Source organism: Apus apus, chromosome 24 (assembly GCF_020740795.1).
Source record: "Apus apus isolate bApuApu2 chromosome 24, bApuApu2.pri.cur, whole genome shotgun sequence".
In the NCBI taxonomy this organism is placed as follows: Eukaryota; Metazoa; Chordata; class Aves; order Apodiformes; family Apodidae; genus Apus; species Apus apus.
Window position 1 is genome coordinate 4,462,824 of NC_067305.1, and position 19,873 is coordinate 4,482,696.

A 19,873-nucleotide genomic window follows, 5' to 3' on the forward strand; every position below is an offset into this window, starting at 1 on the left:
AAACACCTCGATTGGATCGTTTTGTGTGGTGGCAGGGACCTGCTACAAGTCTGCTTCATGACCTTGATGTGACCCTGAGGTGGCATTGCCACCTGTGCTACCACAAAAAGGGTTCCCTGGGGATAAATGGTGAACATCACCTTTTGGTGGCACCAGTTGCTGGGAGGACCCTGTGGTTCCTCCGCTTTCTTCTTCATCTGGATTTTGATGCGACTTCAGCCATGGAAAGTCAGGCTGGCTTTTGGGGGAAGGGTCTTTGGTTTCTAGAGTCCTCTCTCACCCCTCCCAGCAATGCCCCAGGCCTTTCTTTTATCAGTGACAGGAATCTGCCAGCAGGGCTGGCAGTGCGTGACATCCCCTCCCTGCCGACGGAGCCACCAGCACGTCCCGGTCCCACCTCCCCGTGCCTGTGACTCAGAGATAAGTGAAGTCATGTCAGTTCTGGATGAGTTTAAAAACATGTCCCTGGTCTGCACGGCCCCGGCAGCCTCACCCGGGTGAGGTCAACACCAAAGCATCGCTGCAAAACAGGGGTCTGTGGAACCCTGGTGGAGATTAGGCCTGTGGGGCTGGGCCAGTTAGGGGCTGGGATAAACTGGGGGGAGCTCGGTGCAGCCTTTGCTCTTTCCTTCCTTCCCCGGAGGGCTGCACTGCCCCGAGCCTGGGCAGGGTCCAGTCTCCCTGGAGCTGTGGGATCAGGAGGGACCAGTCTCCTTGGAGCTGTGGGATCAGGAGGGACCAGTCTCCCTAGAGTTGTGGGATCAGGAGGGAACAACCTTCCTGGAGCTGCGGGATAGGAAGGGACCAGTCCCCCCCCGAGTTGCAGGATCAGGAGGGATCAGCCTTCCCGGAGCTGTGGGATAAGAAGGGACCAGTCCCCCCCGGAGCTGCGGGATCAGGAGGGATCAGGCTTCCCGGAGCTGCGGGATCAGGAGGGATCAGCCTTCCTGGAGCTGCGGGATCGGGAGGGATCAGCCTTCCCGGAGCTGCGGGATCGGGAGGTCCAGCAGCCATGCAGCCCCCGGGCCGGGTGCGGAGCCTGTCGCTGCAGCTGGAGGCCGGGGCTGCGTGCGGTGCCCACGGCAGCGGGGAGCTGCTGCGGGGCCGGGTGCGGCTGGAGCTGCGGGGCTCGCTGCGGCTGCGGGCGCTGGAGGTGCTGGCGCGGGGCCGCGCCGCCGCGCACTGGCTGGAGAGCCGCAGCGTGGGGCTCAACACCGTCTACCGGGACTACTCTGCCCACCAGACCTTCCTCCACCGCCGCTGCCAGCTCATCCCCGGTAAGGATGCGGCGTGCGGGGGGTTCTCTGCTTCAGGGCGTTGGGTTGGGACCCGCCGTGGGCTGCGGGGGTGGCCACCAGGAGGATCCATCCACGTCCAGGAGGACGGATCCAGGATGGATCCTCCCTCCCTAGGGAGGGTTGTCCTTCTCGGACGCCGCCTTCGCACTTTGTCTGAAGGTTTGTCTGCTGATGGTTTCTAGGAGGTTGCCTGCAAACCTGCCTGGAGCTCTTGGAGAGAGTCCAGAGGAGGCCACGGAGATGATCCGAGGGCTGGAGCACGTAGCAGCCTCCCAGTGCCTGAAGGGGCTCCAGGAAAGCTGGGGAGGGACTTGGGACAAGGGCAGGGAGGGAGAGGACAAGGGATGGATGAAAACTGGAAGAGGGAGGTTGAGGTTGGACATGAGGAGGAAATTCTTTGCTGTGAGGGTGGTGAGACCCTGGCCCAGGTTGCCCAGGGAAGCTGTGGCTGCCCCATCCCTGGCAGTGTTGAAGGGCAGGTTGGATGGGGCTTGGAGCAGCCTGGGCTGGTGGGAGGTGTCCCTGCCCATGCAGGGGGTTGGAAATGGATGATCTTGAAGGTCTCTCCCAACCCAAACCATTCCATGATTCTATGGAACTCGGGGCTGGGGAGCATGAAAGGGTTGTGGCTTTTGTTCTGTTTGCCCAGGGAAGTGCAAATAGAAGTGTCTGTTCACAAGTGTGGAAAGAGCACTTAGTAGTTCAGTAAATATTTGGTTTTGGTTTCCTGATGCTGGGACCTCATGCCCAGCTGGCACGTTGCTCACATCTGCTGCAAGAGGACAAGCCACTGGAGTTCTCTGTGTGGTTGGGATGAAATTATCCAGAGCTGAGGGACATGGGACATCTCAGCTGTCCATCCCCTTTTATCCTCCCCTCCAGTGACAGTGTTACAGTCACAGCTCAATGGCTTTTTCTCGCCTTTTCCCAGCTTTGGTGTTCCCTGTGCCAAGTGCCACCAGCCCTGGAGGTGGCCACAGGATGTCACTCATGCTGAGGGAACTTCATTGTGTCAGTGGCCAAGCGCAACCTAAAAAGTTGTGCCAGCCCAAGCTGGCAAACGTAGAGGTTACAGGAGGAAAGGAGTGATGGAGCGAGGACATGGGCTGACTTCCTGGAGGTGTTCCTGTCTCTGGACCTCACTGGGGAGTCACATTCTCAATTTCTGGATGACTCTACCTTGCCATCTGCTCCAAACACTCACAGGACTCTGGAGTCTCTGTCTTTTGACAGCAGCTCTTCTGTGCTGGGCCCAAGGATGGCCCCTTTGCAGCTGCAGCTGTGCCAAGTGTCCTGATGACACTGAAGGACACGAGACAAGCCCTTGTCCTGAACACCAGCAGAGAAGGTCCCTGAGCACTTGGTGACTGCAGTGTTTGGATGGTGTCCACATTAGCTGTAAGGTCACAGGGTGAGCTTGATTCCCTGCTATCCCTGCAGTGTCTGTAGGGAAGCCACAAGATGCCATGACCATGTTTGGATCGTGCTGCTGGGATTGTGTAGGACAGGAGCCCCTGGAGCAGCGTGGAGAAGGGCACTTGTGCAGGAGGAACTGCAGCCTCACCAGCACCCTGCACTCCTGGGGCTTGGGGCTGCTGCTTTCTGGCCCTCACCCTGCGCAAGGAGAGCTGAACAGGACTCCAAGGGGAGCAGAGATCCCTGCCAGAGCTTGTGGGCTGGGATTTTACTGGCTCTACCCATGTGTGGGTTCCTGCTCTGCTTTGTGAGAGGGACGTGGGCACGTGATGATGGGAGTGTTGTGAGGGGGTGAAGGCTGTGGGCTGCACAGAAGAGCTGCTCTGCAGCCAAAACCCCTCCCTTTGGGTCCTGCTGAGTCCTGCTCTGTCCCCAGCACCAGCATGGGGACCTTCCTGATGTCAGCTGAAGAAGGTGCCATCAACCCCGGGTCCCCGTGACTGCTCCCTTCTTGTTGCTTCAGGTTTTGTCATGGTAACGAGGCAGTGCAGAGGAGGGAAGGGAGGCAGAGATAAGAGCCCTCCCTTCTGCTCTCCCATGGGTTTATCTGCAGTTCCCTGGCAGGGTGGTGAGGGCTGGCACGGGGTGCTGCCCTGCCAGACAAGAACGAGGGGGAAGGAAGGATGTTCAGACCGAGTGACAAGGCCATGAAATGTTATATTGTGTAACCCTCTCAGAGAGGGAGCAGGAAGAGGGGAAAAGGTGGGGGTTTAATGGGCAAGGACAAGGCAAGGCAGGTCCTGGGCTCTTCTGGAGGTGGGAAGAGAGCCCTGGGAAACAGAAATGCCTCCTGTGGAGTGATCCTTTCTGTCCGAAGATCCCACAGCACTTCCCAGAGATGCAGGCCCTGCCCTGGTGAGAGGCAAACATCCAGAAGCTGGTTTTATTTTCATGGAGACACCCAGGAGAGTTAGGACATGTGGGCTAAGAATGGGTCAGGGCTCTTGTCCCTTTGTGGGGTGCCCCTCGATCAGCACCTTAATCCTCGTGCATGCTCAACACTCTCAAATCCAGCAGGGATGGAGCATATTCCTCAAGCTGGGAGTGGGCACTTGTGCAAGGCTCTGTGTTGTCCCAGCCTGTTCCCATTTTGGGGTCAGGGTAGAGCTGCTGAGTTGCCTTTTTACCTGCAGTGTTCCCCTCTCTCTGGCTTTCCAGGGATCCTCGTGTGTCTCCAGGGCCAGGGGGGAGAAGCTGCCAAGTCCCAGCAGTGGGTCAGGGAAGGAGAAGCCTCTTCTGAGTCGGGCAGGGTGTCAGCTCCTCTTGGGACCAGCTTAAGCCTGGCCAGACTCTAGGTGGGGCTGAAGAGTTGGAGATCTTTCCTGCACCGAGCCTGGCCTGGGTTGGGTTTGGGTACCCAGGAGCGTTCTTGGATGGAAAGCCCTTGGCTGTGGTTCCACTGCCCCTGCAGATCCCTTAGTGGTGCTGGGGTCCCAAAGAGGTCAGAGAGGGGTTTCCCACCCCACGTGGAGGCAGCGAGGGGTGGCTGTGGACACCTGGTGCTGCTGATATGGGAGGTTTGCAGAGATTCTCCTCCCGTGGGCGAAGGCTGCGTCAGGGCCGGGGGTGTTGCTGGCAGGAGATGCCACGGGCAGGATGGAGCTGCCTTGGCCCCGCTGAGACTCCAGCCCCTCTCCAGAGCCCCCCCACCTCCAGTGTCACCCTGCAGGGACACCAGGCACCTTCCCAGAGCTGGCATTACCCGTTAACTCATGCTGTGACCTGCCTTCCTTCCTCCTCTGCCGTTGCTGCCAGGTTCCCTTTGCAGCGATGATTCATGTTTGCCTGTGGCAGCAAATGCTGGTGCACGGAAAACAAAGCACGGCCCCTTCCCGTGGGGAGGGAGACAGACAGTTCCAGTTACCCTTTGGAGGCAGCTCAAGCTTTGCAAGGCTTCGGCCCAGCTCATTTTTGGTGGCTGAGATCAACCCGATTCAGCACAGCAGGTCCTGCCCAGCATGGCTGGGAGCAACTCGAAAAAAATCCTCAAAACTTCAGCAGCCAAATGCTGAGTAACATTTGTTTTAATGCCTGTTTTGTCTTATCCCCAGCCCATGCCTGGGGTGGAGGGCTCTGGTGCTCTGCAAACGTGACAACCATGATTCAAGTGGAGGTTTTGAAAGCTGCGTTAACCCTTTTTGGAGGCGACTGTGGACCCCTTTCTCCTCCCTTTTACAACATCTCATCAGAAAGAGTGGGGCCAGCAGGACTAGGGAGGTGATTGTCCCCCTGTGCTGGGCACTGGTGAGGCTGCACCTTGAATCCTGGGATCAGTTTTGGACCCCTCATGAGCAGAAGGACATTGAGGGGCTGGAGTGAGTCTAGGAAAGGGCAGTGGAGCTTGGGCTCTGGAGCACAAGTCTGATGAGAAGCAGCTGGGGGTGTCCAGCCTGCAGCAAAGGAGGTTGAGGGGAGACCTGGCTCTGCAACTGCCTGAGAAGAGGTTGGAGCCAGGGGGTTTGGGCTCTGCTCTGCAGGAACAAGCAATAAGTTGAGAGGAAATGGCCTCAAGTTGTGCCAGGGAATGTTTAGGCTGGAGATCAGAAGAAACTTCTTCACTGAAAGGGTTCTCAGACCCTGGCACAGGCTGCCCAGGGCGGTGGTGGATTCACCATCCCTGGAGGTGTTGCAAAGACGTGGTGCTGAGGGACGTGGTTTAAGCACCAGGCTCTGTAATGCTGGGTTATGGTTGGACTGGATGACCTTAAAGGTCTTTTCCAAGCAGAACCAGCCTGTGATTCTCTGACCTCAGGGCACTGCTCACTCTGCTGCCCACCCTGGGCATCACCAGGTCCCACTTTTGACGCTGTTCCCAGGCTGAGCTCCAGCAGCCACGAGTCCCCGCGCCGCGCTTTGCCCCCCCAGCAGCAATTTGTCCCTGGCTCGGGCAGTGGTACCACACAAACCCCAGCACCAGCTGGTACAAAACCAGCGCTCGCCTGGTTAAAAGGCTGTGCTGCTCACCCTGGAATTGCACAAGCTGAACGGGAGCCAGTCCTTGAGTTCTTAGAAATAAGTGCAGCCGTGTCCCAGGCCGGGTTTCCCTTCGTTGCCAGTTGGCCCAGCCGGGCTGTGCGAGGAGCCCAGATCCAGCTGCAGCCTGTTCCGAGCCCTGGGAACGGCTCTTAGGGAAGGAAGGATGTGGATCCGTGTGGGGTGCAGCCCTCGCCTCGTGTCTGTGGGAACTGGAATGGAAGGGGCTGCTGTTCCCAGCAGGGATCAGCGACCTGGGAACATGGGTTCTGGCTGGTGCTGAGTGAAGGATGTAGATGGGATGGGACAGCAGGATGGGGGCTGGGGGGGGGGGCGTTGGGGGGCACGAAGTGACATGGCAGCAGACAGGGGGTTGTCACAGCTTTCATGGATGTGTCCCCTGCCTGGTCACCACTGGGTTGATGCTGCTCAGATCCTGCTCCAGGACACGTTCTGGTGGGTGCCACAGCCCAGACACCCCTTGGGGTGGCATCTGGGCTATGGTGGGATGGGATATGCACCAGTCAAGGATGGAATGGAGAAGCAGGATGGGGGATTTGTGGGGGGGCACTGAGGAACAGGGGGTGTCAACAGCTCCCACACACGTCCCCTGTGTGGCCACCACAGGGTTGATGCTGCTCAGATCCTGCTCCAGGACATGTCCTGGTGGGTGCCACAGTCCAGACACCCCTCGGGGTGCCATTGGGGTGAGGGGGGGGTACCACGTTGGCATGGGACACAGACCCCCAGGGACCATCACCCACCCCTTTCCCCGGCTCCGTGGGTTTGGGGGGGGGGGGGCGCGGAGCTCCCCACAAAGCCAGGAAGAAGGGGGGCCGGCCCGCACATGCTCCCTGCCTTGTTTTGCAGGGCCCGGCGGGGCCGCCCCGTCCCGTCCCGTCCCGCCCCCCCGGGGCCGCCCCCGGCAGCTCCGGCCGCTTAAAACCAGGGGCGGGCGGCGGCGGGGCCGGGCTGAGCCGCCGAGCTTGTTTCCCTCGCCATGATCTTCGATCGGTTGAAACGTTTTTTAATCGTGCTGGAGGGTACGGAAAGGGATGGTCCGGTTGGTTTTAGCCCCGGGCAAACGGTGTCGGGGCGGGTGGTGCTGGAGCTGGCGGCGGCGGCGAGGCTCGGAGCCCTGAGGCTGCGGGCGATGGGCGCTGCCCGCGTCCACTGGACCGAATCCCGCAGCGCCGGCTCCAGCACAGCCTACACGCAAAGCTACAGCGACCGGGTGGAATTTCTTAATCACCGCGACACGTTGTTGGCACCCCCAGGTACGGCAACCCGGCGGGGTTGGCGCCGGGAGTGGGGGTGTGGGTGCACCAGGGACCCCCGGGGTGAAACACCGGCTGGATGGGGCAGCCTGGGACCCCTTCCCGGCTGCTGGGTGCATGATTGCTCCCTCTCCCCGCTGCTGAAATCTGGGTGCACGGGAAAATTAGGGTGCTGGGTGCTCCAGGCACCCATACCTGCTGAAACCTGGGTGCCTGGGACCCCGCAGCTGCTGGGTGCCTAACACCCCAAGCAGCTGAAACCTGGGTGCTGTGGGGCAGCTCTGGCTGCTGTGCATGACACCCCAACCAGCTGAACTCTGGGTGTCTGGGACACCCCAGCTGCTGGGTGCATGATAGCTCAGCTGGCTGAAATCTGGGTGCATGGGTCAGCATGGGACACCCCAGGGGTTGGGTGCTCCAGACACCTCAACTGGCTGCAATCTGGGTGCATGGGACACGGCAGCTGCTGGGTGCATGATACCCCCCACCTGAAATCTGGGTGCCTTAGGGCCTGGGTGCACACAGGCAGGATGGGGGGTACAAACTCTGGGGGACAGAGGGAGGGGCTTGGCTGGTCATGCTCAGCTGGGCAGCTCAGGGCCCTGGCTCCCAAGCCACAGAGTGGGGTGAGCAGAGCCCACCCTGCCCAGCTCTGCCAGGGGGTGTCCCTGGGTCATGGGTGCCAGGGGACACAGGGAGAGCAAACAGTGCCTGGCACCCGTGGGTCCTGCCCGGCTCACGTCACAGCTGTGTCCCTGCTGCTGCAGCTGGAGCCTGGCAGGAACATTCCCGTGCTATCCTGCTGCTCTTTCCCTGAGTACTGCACGTCTCTGTCACTGCTTTGCCCAGGAAAGAAGATCTGCAGGAGGGAAATAATCGCCCTCAATCTGTTTTGCCCACAGACAATGGTGAAGTCACCGTCCTGCAGGCAGGAAGGCACGAGTTCCCCTTCACCTTCCAGCTCCCCGAGTGAGTGGACGTTTTGTTGTTGCCCTAAATGCAGAGGGGGAGCGGGGCCGCTGGGTGACACCGGTCCTGGGCACAGGCCACCTCAAATACAAGATGCTTTCAGTGAAACCCTGCTCAGTTGGTCGTTGCTTCTCCACAGGAGCCTGGCGACCTCCTTTGAGGGGAAGCACGGCAGCGTGCGCTACTGGGTGAAGGCCAAGCTGCGCAGGCCCTGGGCACCCGTGAAGAAGGTGAAGAAGGAGTTCACCGTGATCGAGCCCATCGACATCAACACGCCCGCGCTCCTGGTGAGCTCCTCCTGCTCCACCTCAGGGCAGCAGCACCCAGACCTTCCCTGGGAAGCCCAGGGGGGAGGTGTCTGCCTCCCCTCCAGCGTTACAACGCAGAGCCTGGTCCAGAGGGAGCGTTTTTCCCCTCTAACTCGTGCCCTCCAGCTTCACCTGGGCTGGGCAGAGGCCACCTGTGCCTCTTAGTTCTTCTTAGGTCTGCAATGCACCTCAGTGCATTGCAACAGCATCTTGCATCAGATACCAAGGAAGCTGTTGATGCTCCCCAGCAGGTTCTCAGTGCCAGGGAGGTGCTTGCTTTGAGTTTCGTCCTTTCTTACTAAATAGTTTAAATATTTCCCTTTCTCCAGGCTCCCCAGGCAGGTGCTAAGGAGAAACTTGCTCGTGCCTGGTACTGCAACCGTGGCCAGGTTTCTGTGACTGCCAAGATTGACCGAAAAGGCTACACCCCAGGTGAGCCAACATGCCGTGAACCTCCGTGGGGATAGACCCCAGCAGGGGGATGTTTGGGGTCACTGTGAGCTGAGCTCTTGAATTCTGGCACAACGTCACTCTTCAAGAGCTTTAGTGTGTCCACCAGCTGTGGGCAGCCTCCATGGGGCAGGCTCCTGCTGGATGAACCCTTGTGGCAGCGGTGCTGGGTAGCACCACCAACCCTTGGTGATCCTCTGTGGGAACTCCTTCACTCCTTCACCCTTCCTCCAACCTGTGCATCTCTTTTGGCAGGTGAGGTCATCCCCATCTTTGCTGAGATCGACAACGGCACGAGCCGAGCGGTGCTGCCCAAGGTGGCCATTGTCCAGACTCAGACCTTCATCGCTCGGGGCACCAAGAAGCAGAAGAGGTCGGTGGTGACCAGCATTGCTGGGGACCCCGTTGCCGCGGGGAAGCGGGAAGTGTGGCACGGGCGGGCGCTGAAGATCCCGCCAGTGGGTCCGTCCATCCTCCAGTGCCGCATCATCCAGGTGGAATATTCCCTGAAGGTGAGGGAACCTCGTGGGGAGCATTGCAGGTGGCTCAGGGCTGAGCATTCCCTTTCCCTCCCCGTTGCCCCAATCCCACCTGTGCCCAGCACAAGGGCTCGTGCAGGAGCATTTACACCTCTGTTTCCATCCCACTAGAAGAATTCCCCCCGGCCAGCCTGAGCCAGTGCTCTGGGGAAATACCTTCCCCTCCTGACTGGGGAAGGACCAACAGCTAAGCTTCCCTGCTGCCTCCTGTCTCTGCAGGTTTGTGTGGATATTCCTGGGACATCCAAGCTGCTCCTTGAACTGCCGCTTGTCATCGGAACCATCCCGCTGCACCCGTTCGGGAGCCGCACGTCCAGCGTCAGCAGCCAGTTCAGCATCAACCTGGACTGGCTGAGCCCCATCCCGGAGCAGCCAGAGGGTGAGTCTCTCCCTCCCCTGGGATCTGGCTGGGTGCTGCACCCTGCTGTGGGGCACGAGGGTCAGAACAAGTTCTCAACCTTGTCTCCTGCTCCAGGACCAGCTTTCGCTTTCTGCTTCATTTTTTGGTTGTGGTGTTGTGGGGCCAGACTCTGCTCAGGGCTGCCCAGTGCCAGGGCAAGGGGCAATGGGCACGAACTGGAGGTTTAACCTAAATATAAGAAAATACTTTGTTGTGAGGGTAACAGCCCTGGGACAGGCTGCCCAGGGAGGTTGTGGAGCCTCCATCCCTGGAGACGTTCCAAACCCACCTGGACGTGTTCCTGTAGGATCTGCTCTAGGGAATCCTGCTCTAGCGGGGGAATGGACTAGATGATCTCCAGAGGTCCCTTCCAACCCCCACCATTCTGGGATTCATCTCCTGGGTTATATCCCCAGGGAACTGGGAAGAGTTTGGGATTTGAGGCCCTTTTTACCTGCATGTCTCCCATTGATGGAGTTTCCTCTTCCCTGATGGTTCTCTCCTCCCTTCAGCTCCCCCTGAATACTCAGCAGTCGTGTCCAGCCCAGAGGTTGAGCAGACCCTGGCTCCTCCGTGCCGCAGCCAACTCGGCGACGTCCTGGAAGGTCCCTTCTTTGCCTACATCCAGGAGTTTCGCTTTCGGCCACCTCCGCTGTACTCGGAGGTGAGAAACCCCGCCCTGGGCCGGGAGGGCTGGTGGAGGTGGTTGGGATGTGCCCGAGGTTTTTGACCCCAAACTTGGCTTTGCAGATCGACCCCAACCCTCCTTCAGCCAACATCCGTCCGCGCTGCATGACCTGTTGAGGGAGGCGCTCGGGATGCGGTTGGTGGTGATCCCTTGGGATGCAGCTGGCACCCTCGCAGCACGTCGGGCTGGAAATGGATACACAGCAGCCATGAGCCTGGAGCTCCTGCAGTGACCCCCAGCTCCACTCACTGCCCTTGGCTGCTCCTGGGAATGTCCCACTGAGCGTGGTCTGAGGGGCTCGTGTGTGGAAGGAGAAGACGCGAGACCCCGCGGCGCGGAGCGGCTCCTTGGGCAGGACACGGGGGGCAGTGACCCCAGGGTTTGGGGGCACAAAGGGGGGATGTTTGCTCTCCCCTTGCCTGCTGTGGCCTGCGGGCAACTCCTGTCCTGGAAAACAGGAGCTTGGAGGGATTTCTTCAAGCTTCTCGAGAGTAATTTAATCTTGCTGAGGTTTGAGCCCCATGGGGATGCAGGTGCAGCCCTTCTCCTGCAGCAGCTCCCTGGGATTGAAGTTCCCTGAGGAAGTCAAAGGCCTTTTTCTGTCCGGATGAAGCAGAGACTTCAGCCACTGTTGATAATCTTTGCCACAAGCCTGGTGATGCCTGCAGGGGGAATGGTTTGGGGTAGTCTGCCAAAACTCAGGGCTTCTGTGGGCTGTTACCAGGGCAGAGGACTTGGGGGGAAGGGTTTATGATCCCTGGCAGCATTTTGGTGGCATTTACCAAGAACAGAAAAGCTGGTTCCTGTGCATCCCCAGGCCTCCCCAGTGTGCTGAGCTGTCCACCACAACGGAGCTGAAAACCCACCCCCCAAACCACAGTATCACCATGGAGGGGTTGGAACCGTTGCTCTGGCACCTCCTTGGTGGCCTAGGAGATGGGAAGGAAGCTTGGTCAGAAGCTGGTGGCAGCCAGCAATGCTGATGGGAGGTGTGTGGATTTGAAATGAGTCCTTCAGGTCCAGGAGTCCAGCCCAGCATGAGCTTGATCCTGTGCCCGTAGAGAGGTCGGTGACCCCGGTGTGGTGGGGCCACGCCAGCAACTTGTGCTCACTGGTGTGGGAACTGAGAAAAGAGCGTGTGTGCTGGGGGCTGACCCTGCCCTTTCCAGCACAGAGCAGAGTTTGGGTGCTGAGGACCTTTGCATTCCCTCCCTGAGACAATCCTCCCCGTGCACGACCAACGCCGAGCGTGCCAGGGCCGCGCTCTGCTCCCTGAGGGTTGCTCAGATGATTTTTAATTTTTTTCCTTCTGTTTGTACCTGTGAACACTTTTGTAATGACCACTCTCTGATGAAGTCTTTTTTTTTTTTTTCTACCACTGTTTTGTTGGGGAATTTTTCTTTGAAATAAATTCTTTCAACCCAGATGTTGCCTGGATGGTTTTCAGTCGCTCTCTCTGCGTCGCCCAGAGCGGCTCACGTGGCTGCCGGGATGTTGGAGCAGGAATGTTCCCTCCCTTCATTGCTTCACCCAGTCCCACCCCCAACTGGGATTAACTGGGTTCCTGGGCCAGCAGGATTGGACCTCCCGTGCTCAGAGCCCTGGCCCTGGATGTTGGGCCACCAGCTCAGCAGGGCTGCGAATGATCCTGTTGTATTTTTCACTTCCAATTTGTGTCCAGGCTGCCAGAGGGTGGGCACACTCTTCTCCATCCTGAGAGCCTGGCAGGAACCTGGCAGGTCCAACTGGGAGCTGGGACACTCCCGTGGTAGTTCTGCCATTCCTGAGGAGGGTCGGGATCAGCCCCACACTGTTCAGGCTGGGAACATGCAGGAAGATCTGGGAGGCTCCTTCACCTGCTTCCCAGGCTTGGGATTTGGTTTTTAACAGCATTTCTGTGCTCCCCATCATCTGAGCACAGCAAACCTTGGTGTGTGCAGAGCAGGGCTGGGGTCAGGCCTTCAGCTCTGCCTCCCCCAGCCTGTGCTGTTTAAAAATGTTGCCTCTGGAATGTGGTTTGTTTTTTTCCTTCCCAACAACCCCTTTTTTTTGTTGTTGTTGTTTTTTGCTGAGCTACTCAGCCCCGTGGCTGTGTTGGAGCACGTGGCTGCAGGCAGAAAGATAACCCATCCCTGGCTTTGCCTGGGAGAGTCTGGTGCTCGTGCAGCCTTTATTCAAATCTGGTATTTAATTGGCAGCCCCACGGAGTCATCTTCCCTGGAAGAGGATTAACCAGCCTCGCAGGGAATTTGCTTTGCATCCCCATGTGGGGACCCGTGGAGCTGTGCGGCCTTGAGGTCCAACCATGCTGGGACATTTTGGTGACATCAAAGAGGGCACAAATGGCAGCACTGCAACCTTCCCCCCCACCCTGGTTAAAGATGCCTCTGCAGGAAAACCTGTGATCAGCCCCACCCCCCCGGCCACCCAGCACAAGGGAGCCATTCTGTGGGGATGGCCGGGGGCTGCTGGTCAGACCCTGATCATCTGCCCCAGCCACACAAGGGGATACTTATTCCCAGAGCTGGAAGAGGAGGAGAACCCCCCCAAGCATCCCATCCATCCTGCTGCCACTTTCTGGGAAAGGACATCCCACCATGACGTGGTGACCAGGGGAACAGGGAACCCAATGCCGGCGGGCACCGCTCCTGGTCCCCATGTGGGAAGGGATCTTTCCAGCAGGAATTCTTGCTAATGCCTCCAGGTTTTTCTCAGAGGACAGTAGGGTGGCCAGGCAGGGGGCACGGCCTGGCTGGCTCTCTTGCCAGCAAATGGCTGCACTCCTGAATCCTGGAAGGGCTAAAAATATCCTGTCTGGATATTTGGAGCCCAGGCGAGGCACAGACCCCCCCCCAGCAGCGCTTCCACAACCCCTGGCCATGCCCCCATGCTCCCTCCAACTCACTGCTGCTTATCTTCCCTGGTTCCAAAGTCCTCGTGACCAGCCCTGGTCACTCTGCTGGTTATTAACACGCTGGTGGGGGCTCAGGGGGGGTCCCTGGGGGGTTGCTGAGCTCGGATGGCCCCATGTCCTGCGCGGCGGTGGCGGCTGCGGCACCGAGACCCGATGCTGGGCAGGAGGCACGTTGAGCAATTACAGTCTTGGGAGTATTTATAGCTCTTGGCCCTGAGTGCTGGAAAATGCTTCCCAGACCACCCGGCAAAAGCTACTCCCTTGCAAGAGGCAGGGAAAGGCTGCACTCCCACCCCTCCCTCACCACCACCCTGCTCGGCTCTGCTCTCTTTTTCATTCTTGCCCTTCAGTCCCAAAACTGTGAGTCCCCTCTGCCCTGGGCACTGGGGTGCTGGGACCCCCTTGATGCAGCTCATGGCCCTACAGGGTGCTGGGATGCCCACCAGGGCAGCTCAGGGCCCTGCAGGGTGCCAGGACCCCCCCCCTCACAACCCTATAGGGTTCTGGGACACCCCTCCTCAGGACCCTACAAGGTTCTAGGACCTCTCTGAAGCAATTCATGGCCCAGCAGGGTGCCAGGACCCCCCCAGGGCAGCTCATGAACCTGCAGAGTGGTGGGACAACCCCTGTCAGGACCCTACAGGATGCTGGGACCCCCTTAGGACATCTCAGGGCTCTGCATGGACCTCCCCCTCAGGACCCTACAGAGTGCCAGGAGCCCCCTGGGGCACCTGACAGCCCTGCGAGCTGCTGGGAACCCCCCCTCCAGGCCTTGCAGTGTGCCAGGGGGCTGCTTCTTGCCCCCCAGCTCTTCTCCTTGCTGGTGGTGGCTGGGTCCCAGCTCGGTGGCCACAGCTTTGGCTGGAGGCTGTTGTCCCCCATGGGGGGCCAGGGCAGCCATGGGGCAGGGGGGGTGGCACCCAGGGAGGGTGACACTCGACGCCCGCGGCCGTCGCGGCGCTGGCAGGGACAGAATGTGCCGGCGCCGGTGCGAGGGCCGGGGATTAGAGGGGCGGCTGCCGCTGCCGGCGCGGGCTCCCGTCCAGCTCCCGGAACAAGCGTTGCCTTCCCCCATCCTGCCCAAATTCAGCATCTTTGCGGCTTTCCACAGCTTGGGCCAGCACCTCGGGGGGCAGCCCCGAGGGGTGCTCGGGAACACGGGGCGGGGGGGGACACTCTTGTCCCCAGGGGCTGCGCCAGCGGGTCTCTCAGCACCTCGGGCCTTGCTTTGGTTTTGCTCCCACCTCCGGTGCCACAAACGGCCCCGCTCGGTCCCGGCAGCATCCCCGGGGTCCCCTTTGGTGTGGGGGTGCTGGGGCTGTGCCGGGGTTCAGCCGCGCACCCCGACATGTCGGGGCGGCACCTCCGCCCGCTGACTCAGCTGCCGGAGCCGCTCCCACCCACGGAAACCGCAGGCAAAGTCCCTCCATCCCTGCGCCGGGGCTTTCCCCGCCGGCTCGACAGGAATCGCAGCTTCTTTTCCCGGATTTACAGCCTGGCTGCTGAAGGCCACCAACCCCCCCCGGGTGCCAGGGGGAAACTGCGGAGAAACCGGGGGCCCCCCCCAAAAAAAAAGGGAGCAGCAGGATGGATGGGTTGTACGTGCCGCGATGTCCCAGCCCCGTGGAGCATCTTGCCGGGGGGAGTGGGCATCACAGTGCTCCCCAAAACACCCCTGATGGCACCGGGTACTGGCTGATGCCAGGACCAAACCACCACCTTGATTCACTATATCAAACCCAACCCCTTGCTGTTTTGGGGGGGATAACCCCCCCGGGGTTGGGGTCCCTTGTTGTGGCTCTGCCTGTTCCCCATCCCCCCCCCAGGTGCTGTCAGTGCTCCCTCCTTCCCTCGGGCAATGGAAAATTTTGTATGACTTTTTTGACTTTTATCCAGTTGTTTGGGAGGGAGGAAGGGGCCGGGCAGCACCTACAAACATGTCTATGTATAAACAGCCAGGACCCTGAAGCTGGGTGCCAGTGGGGACCCTCCCCACCAAGCTGGGTGTCCCCTCTCCCGCCAGGATCCCGGGCTCAGCTACACAAATATTTTGGCTTTGTTAAGAAAAAAAAAAACAACAACAACACACCAACAACACTAAAAATACTAAAAATACCCCCTTCCCATTCCCCCTCCCCCTGCCCTGGAGCCACCCGACGGCGGCACGTGATGTGTTGGCACATAAACAGGGTCCCACATGGGGCTGGGGACACGGGAGTGACATGGCCCTGATTCGTGCCAGGATGGGGTGTGATGGGACTTTGCTCCCAGTGCTTCTTCCCCACCCGGGCTGTGTTTGCCATCATTGTCATGCTCTGCTCCTCAGTTCCCGTGGAAACTCCCGGGGCAGCACAGGGAGCCTGTCCCCTCTCATCTCCCGTGGGACACGGCGTGGTGACATCCTGTGATTGTGGCATCGCCCCGCAGCTAAAACCTTGCTCGTGGGGGGAGCTGAGCGCAAAGGAGGACACGAGTGGCACTGCTGGTTGGGTGATTCAGATGCCAGTGAGATGCTCCAAGTGTCCCCTGCTGGGAGTCAAGGACCAGGGGGCTGTCACCACCACTCCTGGCCCCCACAATCTCAGCCCCAATCCCAGCTCCTGCTGTGGGGCAACCCTGGCACACCCCATCTCTGATCCCCCCCCATCTGCTTCCCAACCTCAAAATGTCCAGAAACGGGGTCGTGCTCCTTTTTATTCCCCCCTTCCTCCCCAACCACCCTGCAAGAAACAACAATTTGAGCGGATTCCAACAAAACAAACCCAAACCACTTCAGGCCAAGCTGATTTTTGGGGAGAAGGTGGCTCCGAGTCAGCTCACAGAGATGCCCACACATCACCAGGAGCCTGCAATTAACCCCCTCCCCATTTACCCACCTCATTAGCAAACCTGGGCTCAACTACTTTTAAATGCGAGGGTTTATGTGGAGCAGGGAGAGGGATTTTCTTGCTGAGCAGCTGCGTAAATGCCACGAGATCCGGGCCCGGCGATGGAGCCAGCGATAGCCCGGGGGGTCCCAGCCGGTTGGAAGTGGCCGTGGCGGGGACAGCACCGCGGGACAATCCCCAGGGAGGCTCCGAGCCGGTTGGTTCCGCTTTTCCATCGGTTTTGGGTGTGAAAAAAACAAACAAAAAAAAATATAATGAGGGGAGAGTCAATCCGTTTGCAAAGAGCTGGTAAACACCGAGGGAGTGGGACTGGCTGGTGGGGGGTGGGTGAGATGGCTCCGGAGCTTGGGTTTATCGCTGCAAAATAGCCCTGGGTGCGTGTAACGGGGGTTTGCTGCGAGAACGGGATTTTTTTGGGGGTGGTTCTTTGGTTCCTACGGAGCTGGTTATCCTTAGCTCGACCCCGGCTGCTCGCTCGAGCAAAATATGTTTACGCCGCAAAGCCTCCGGCCGGCTCCGCTGCCAGGCGGGCAGGGAAGGTTTGTGTGTCTGTGCCGATAAGGGAACCGCTGCCCCGCCTTCCCCGGCACAGGGAGGCGGCTGCTCAGCTCCCGGCACCCCCGTTTTATCATTTCTTTTATTATTATTGCAAGGTTTTGGTTGGAAAAAAAAAAAAAAGAAATAGATTGAAGAGCTGCCCTGAGCTGCTGCCAAAGCCTGGAAAGCTTCGGTTGTGCCAGAGGCTGAGCTGCCCCCGGGGCTGCCAACCCCGAGAGCAGCCAGCCCAGAAAGCATTAAAACTGCCCAAAGAAAAGGTTTCCTGCTGTCATCTGGGTGTTTCTTGCATGGCAGAAGGAGAGGATGGTTTTTAACCGCTTCTCCCGGCTCACGCCCCGGGGCACGCAGCACCCCAGCGGGATTTTGCAGTGACCCGAGCAACCCGCTCAGCCCTGAGCCCTCCTCAAGTGGGGGTGAAAACCAGCAGTAAATGTTTAATTTTGCTGCTGCTTCGGGTAGTTTTTCTCTCTTGGCTTTGGCAAGAGCGCTGGCCCGGGTGAAGCTGTTGCAGCAAGCGAGCTGGGGCTGACGCGAGCAGGAAAGAGCCGGGGGTGCTGGGCCCTGTTTGCGGAGCCAAACTGCAGTTGTTGTTGTTTTTGTGACACCGGGAGGTTGCGAAACGTCGGGGCTGCAATACCCGTGACTTTCAAAACAAGCCCTCGGTCCAGCTGTGCTCCCTGTGGGGAGAGCTCCTAACAGCCTGAAGGGGCTCCAGGAAAGCTGGGGAGGGGCTTTCTGTGAGGGCTTGTGGTGAGAGGGCAAGGGGGAATGGATTAAAGGTGGAAGAGGGAGATTGAGGTTGGACATGAGGAGGAAATTCTGGAGTGTGAGGGTGGTGAGAGCCTGGCCCAGGTTGCCCAGGGAAGCTGTGGCTGCCCCATCCCTGGCAGTGTTGAAGGGCAGGTTGGATGGGGCTTGGAGCAGCCTGGGCTGGTGGGAGGTGTCCCTGCCCATGCACGGGGGTTGGATCTAGGTGATCATGACCATTCCATGATTCACTTTGCTCTACTGTCATCCTCTCAGCCCGAGGAAAGGGGAGATCTTTTTGCTCTGTACAACTGCCTGAGAGGAGGTTGTAGAGAGGCAAGTGCGGGTCTTTTCTCACAAGCAACAAGCAATAGATGATAGGAAACAGCCTCAAGTTGTACCAGGGAACGTTTAGGCTGGACATCAGGGAATTCTTCACAGAAAGGGTTGTCAAGCAGTGGAACAGGCTGCCCAGGGAAGTGGTGGACTCGCCATCCCTGGATGTGTTCAGAAGCCATGTAGATGTGGTGCTGAGGAACACGGTTTAGTGGTGGACTTGGCAGAATTGGGTTAATGGTTAGACTTGATGATCTTAAAGGTCTTTTCCAAACAGAAGGCTCTGTGATTCCCCACTGCTGGGAATAGTTGAGCCAGCAATGCTTGGCTTTTTAGGGGGTATCAACCCCAAAAGCTTCTTTTAGAGAAAAAAAGCCCAAATTCCCCAGCTGCGGAGGTTTCTCTGCCCCAGGCATCCCTGAATGGCCACGGGGGAGGGGGAGGTTTGAGCTGCTGCCCACCCCTGGGTGAGACACAGTCCTTGAATTCTGCCTAAAGAATAAACAAAATATCCCCGGGATTCGTTTGTTTGCACAGAGATTAAGTCAAAGCAGCTCCTGAATGGTCACCTAATCCTCCCGGGAGCTGGTGGCATTGTGTAGGTGGTGGCAGTGGTGGCGTTTTGCCCAGCAAATAATCCTGCTGCCTGCCACGGCTTGTGGTGGGGCTGGGAAAAACCAGCCTGGCATCAGCTCCTCTCTGGGAACTGGGGAGGGAGAAAAGGTGCTGGGTTTGGGAAAGGGGTTGGGAGAGGGATGGATGGAGAAGGGAAAGGGCTGGAAGAGTGAGGTGGAGAGATGGGTGAGGGAAGGGGCCAGAGGGATTGTAGCCTTCTCTGTTTCCTGAGCTCAAGGCTGTTCCTCTGCAGGTCTGCGGGTTTCCCAAGGCTGGAAAACAGGTTAAACTCCCCAGTCTGGGAGCAGAATCCCAGCCCAGAGCCGCAGGGATGGTTATCTGCCTCCCTGGGGGCTCGGACCCCCCAAGAGCTGATGTTTATGGAGTCACAGCAAACCCCTCTGGCTATTTTATGGTTTCTCTCTGGTGCCGACCTGAGCTTGGATCCATCAGCCCAAAGCAAATCCCAGGCTCTGGGCATCTTCCCACAGCTCCCCCCCCCGGCTGCACCGCCACCTTTTTTGGGATGCAGGGTCAAATTTTCCACTTTTAGTGCTCACTGCAGAGCTGTTCCCTGCTTGGTGTAATGAGTTGCCCATTCTCAGGCTGTGGGTCTGGCCGGGTGTCACCCACGCCCCGCGGCGTGTCTGGGTCCTGTGTGGTGTGGGATCCAGGGAAGGTCACGTCCCGGCGTCACGGGGCTGAGAGTGGCCCCCAGAGACTCATTTGGAAAGCAGTCCTGTGAAATTTAAACTTAATAGAGAGCCCTGAGCCACTGGCTCGTGCTAATTGGCAAGGCTGGTTTAATTAGTTTTCACTGACATGTTGCCTGTGGGCTCCGTGTGGCGCCGGGTTCCCTGCAGAGCACCGGTCAACTCGGGACATGTGTGGGGCTGTTGGTGGGAACAGGGCTGTCCCTGGAGGAATTGGGGGGGATGTGAGTGGCACCAGAAGGGGGTGACCTCATGGGGGTGATGTGGGGTGGGGGAGTTTACTGTCCCTCCCCCTCTGGCTCTCCAAGGGGGTTTTAAACCTGGGACTGGTTGCCCTGGTCTGGGCTTGTTCCATGACTGGGAATGATTAACTGGAGATGGGCGATGTGCTGCCACTGCCACCCAGCTGTGCCAAGCTGTCACCCCAGTGCCGTGTCCCTCACCTTGGTGCCATGTCCCTCACTGCTCAGGTCCCAAAACATGGGCTGGGAACAGGGACTGGAGCCGAAAGCTGAGCGTGCTGAGCAGCGACCCAACGCTCCCCGTGCGTGGCAGGCTTGGTGTGCCCGGATCCGCTCAAATCCCGTGACAATCCCTACCTCTGAGCTCTCCGGCTGGGATTCTGGCCCTGGGAGGCTGCTGAATCCCCGCTATCCAGCCCCATCCTCAGGGAATCGGGGTGCGGGAGAGCCGGGCTGGAAGCTGCCGGGGGATGGACGGGGCG

At 59.1% G+C, this 19,873-nt stretch overlaps 1 protein-coding gene across 2 annotated transcripts; it reads left to right on the top strand.

Annotated features, from left to right (window-relative positions):
- The first annotated feature begins 502 nt into the window (after positions 1-502).
- ARRDC2 (arrestin domain containing 2) lies at positions 503-11,802 on the top strand. 2 transcript variants are annotated; one of them, XM_051639483.1, is made up of 9 exons: positions 503-909; positions 976-1,277; positions 7,927-7,993; positions 8,133-8,280; positions 8,631-8,733; positions 9,007-9,263; positions 9,510-9,669; positions 10,203-10,354; positions 10,441-11,802. In XM_051639483.1, exons 2-9 carry the CDS (start codon positions 1,013-1,015, stop codon positions 10,492-10,494), a joined length of 1,206 nt encoding a protein of 401 aa, XP_051495443.1. In that variant the 5' UTR covers positions 503-909; positions 976-1,012; the 3' UTR covers positions 10,495-11,802. The 2 variants fall into 2 exon arrangements, with proteins under 2 accessions (XP_051495443.1, XP_051495442.1); XM_051639482.1 differs by lacking the exons at positions 503-909; positions 976-1,277 and adding an exon at positions 6,614-7,024.
- Positions 11,803-19,873: the final 8,071 nt, after the last annotated feature.

Excerpts from the sequence above, each read along its gene's own strand:
- ARRDC2 (XM_051639482.1), top strand. The coding sequence starts at position 6,748 with ATGATCTTCGATCGGTTGAAACGTTTTTTAATCGTGCTGGAGGGTACG. Across the intron at positions 8,281-8,630 it reads TCAACACGCCCGCGCTCCTG|GCTCCCCAGGCAGGTGCTAA; the intron begins GTGAGCTCCTCC and ends CCCTTTCTCCAG. Across the intron at positions 9,264-9,509 it reads AGGTGGAATATTCCCTGAAG|GTTTGTGTGGATATTCCTGG; the intron begins GTGAGGGAACCT and ends CTGTCTCTGCAG.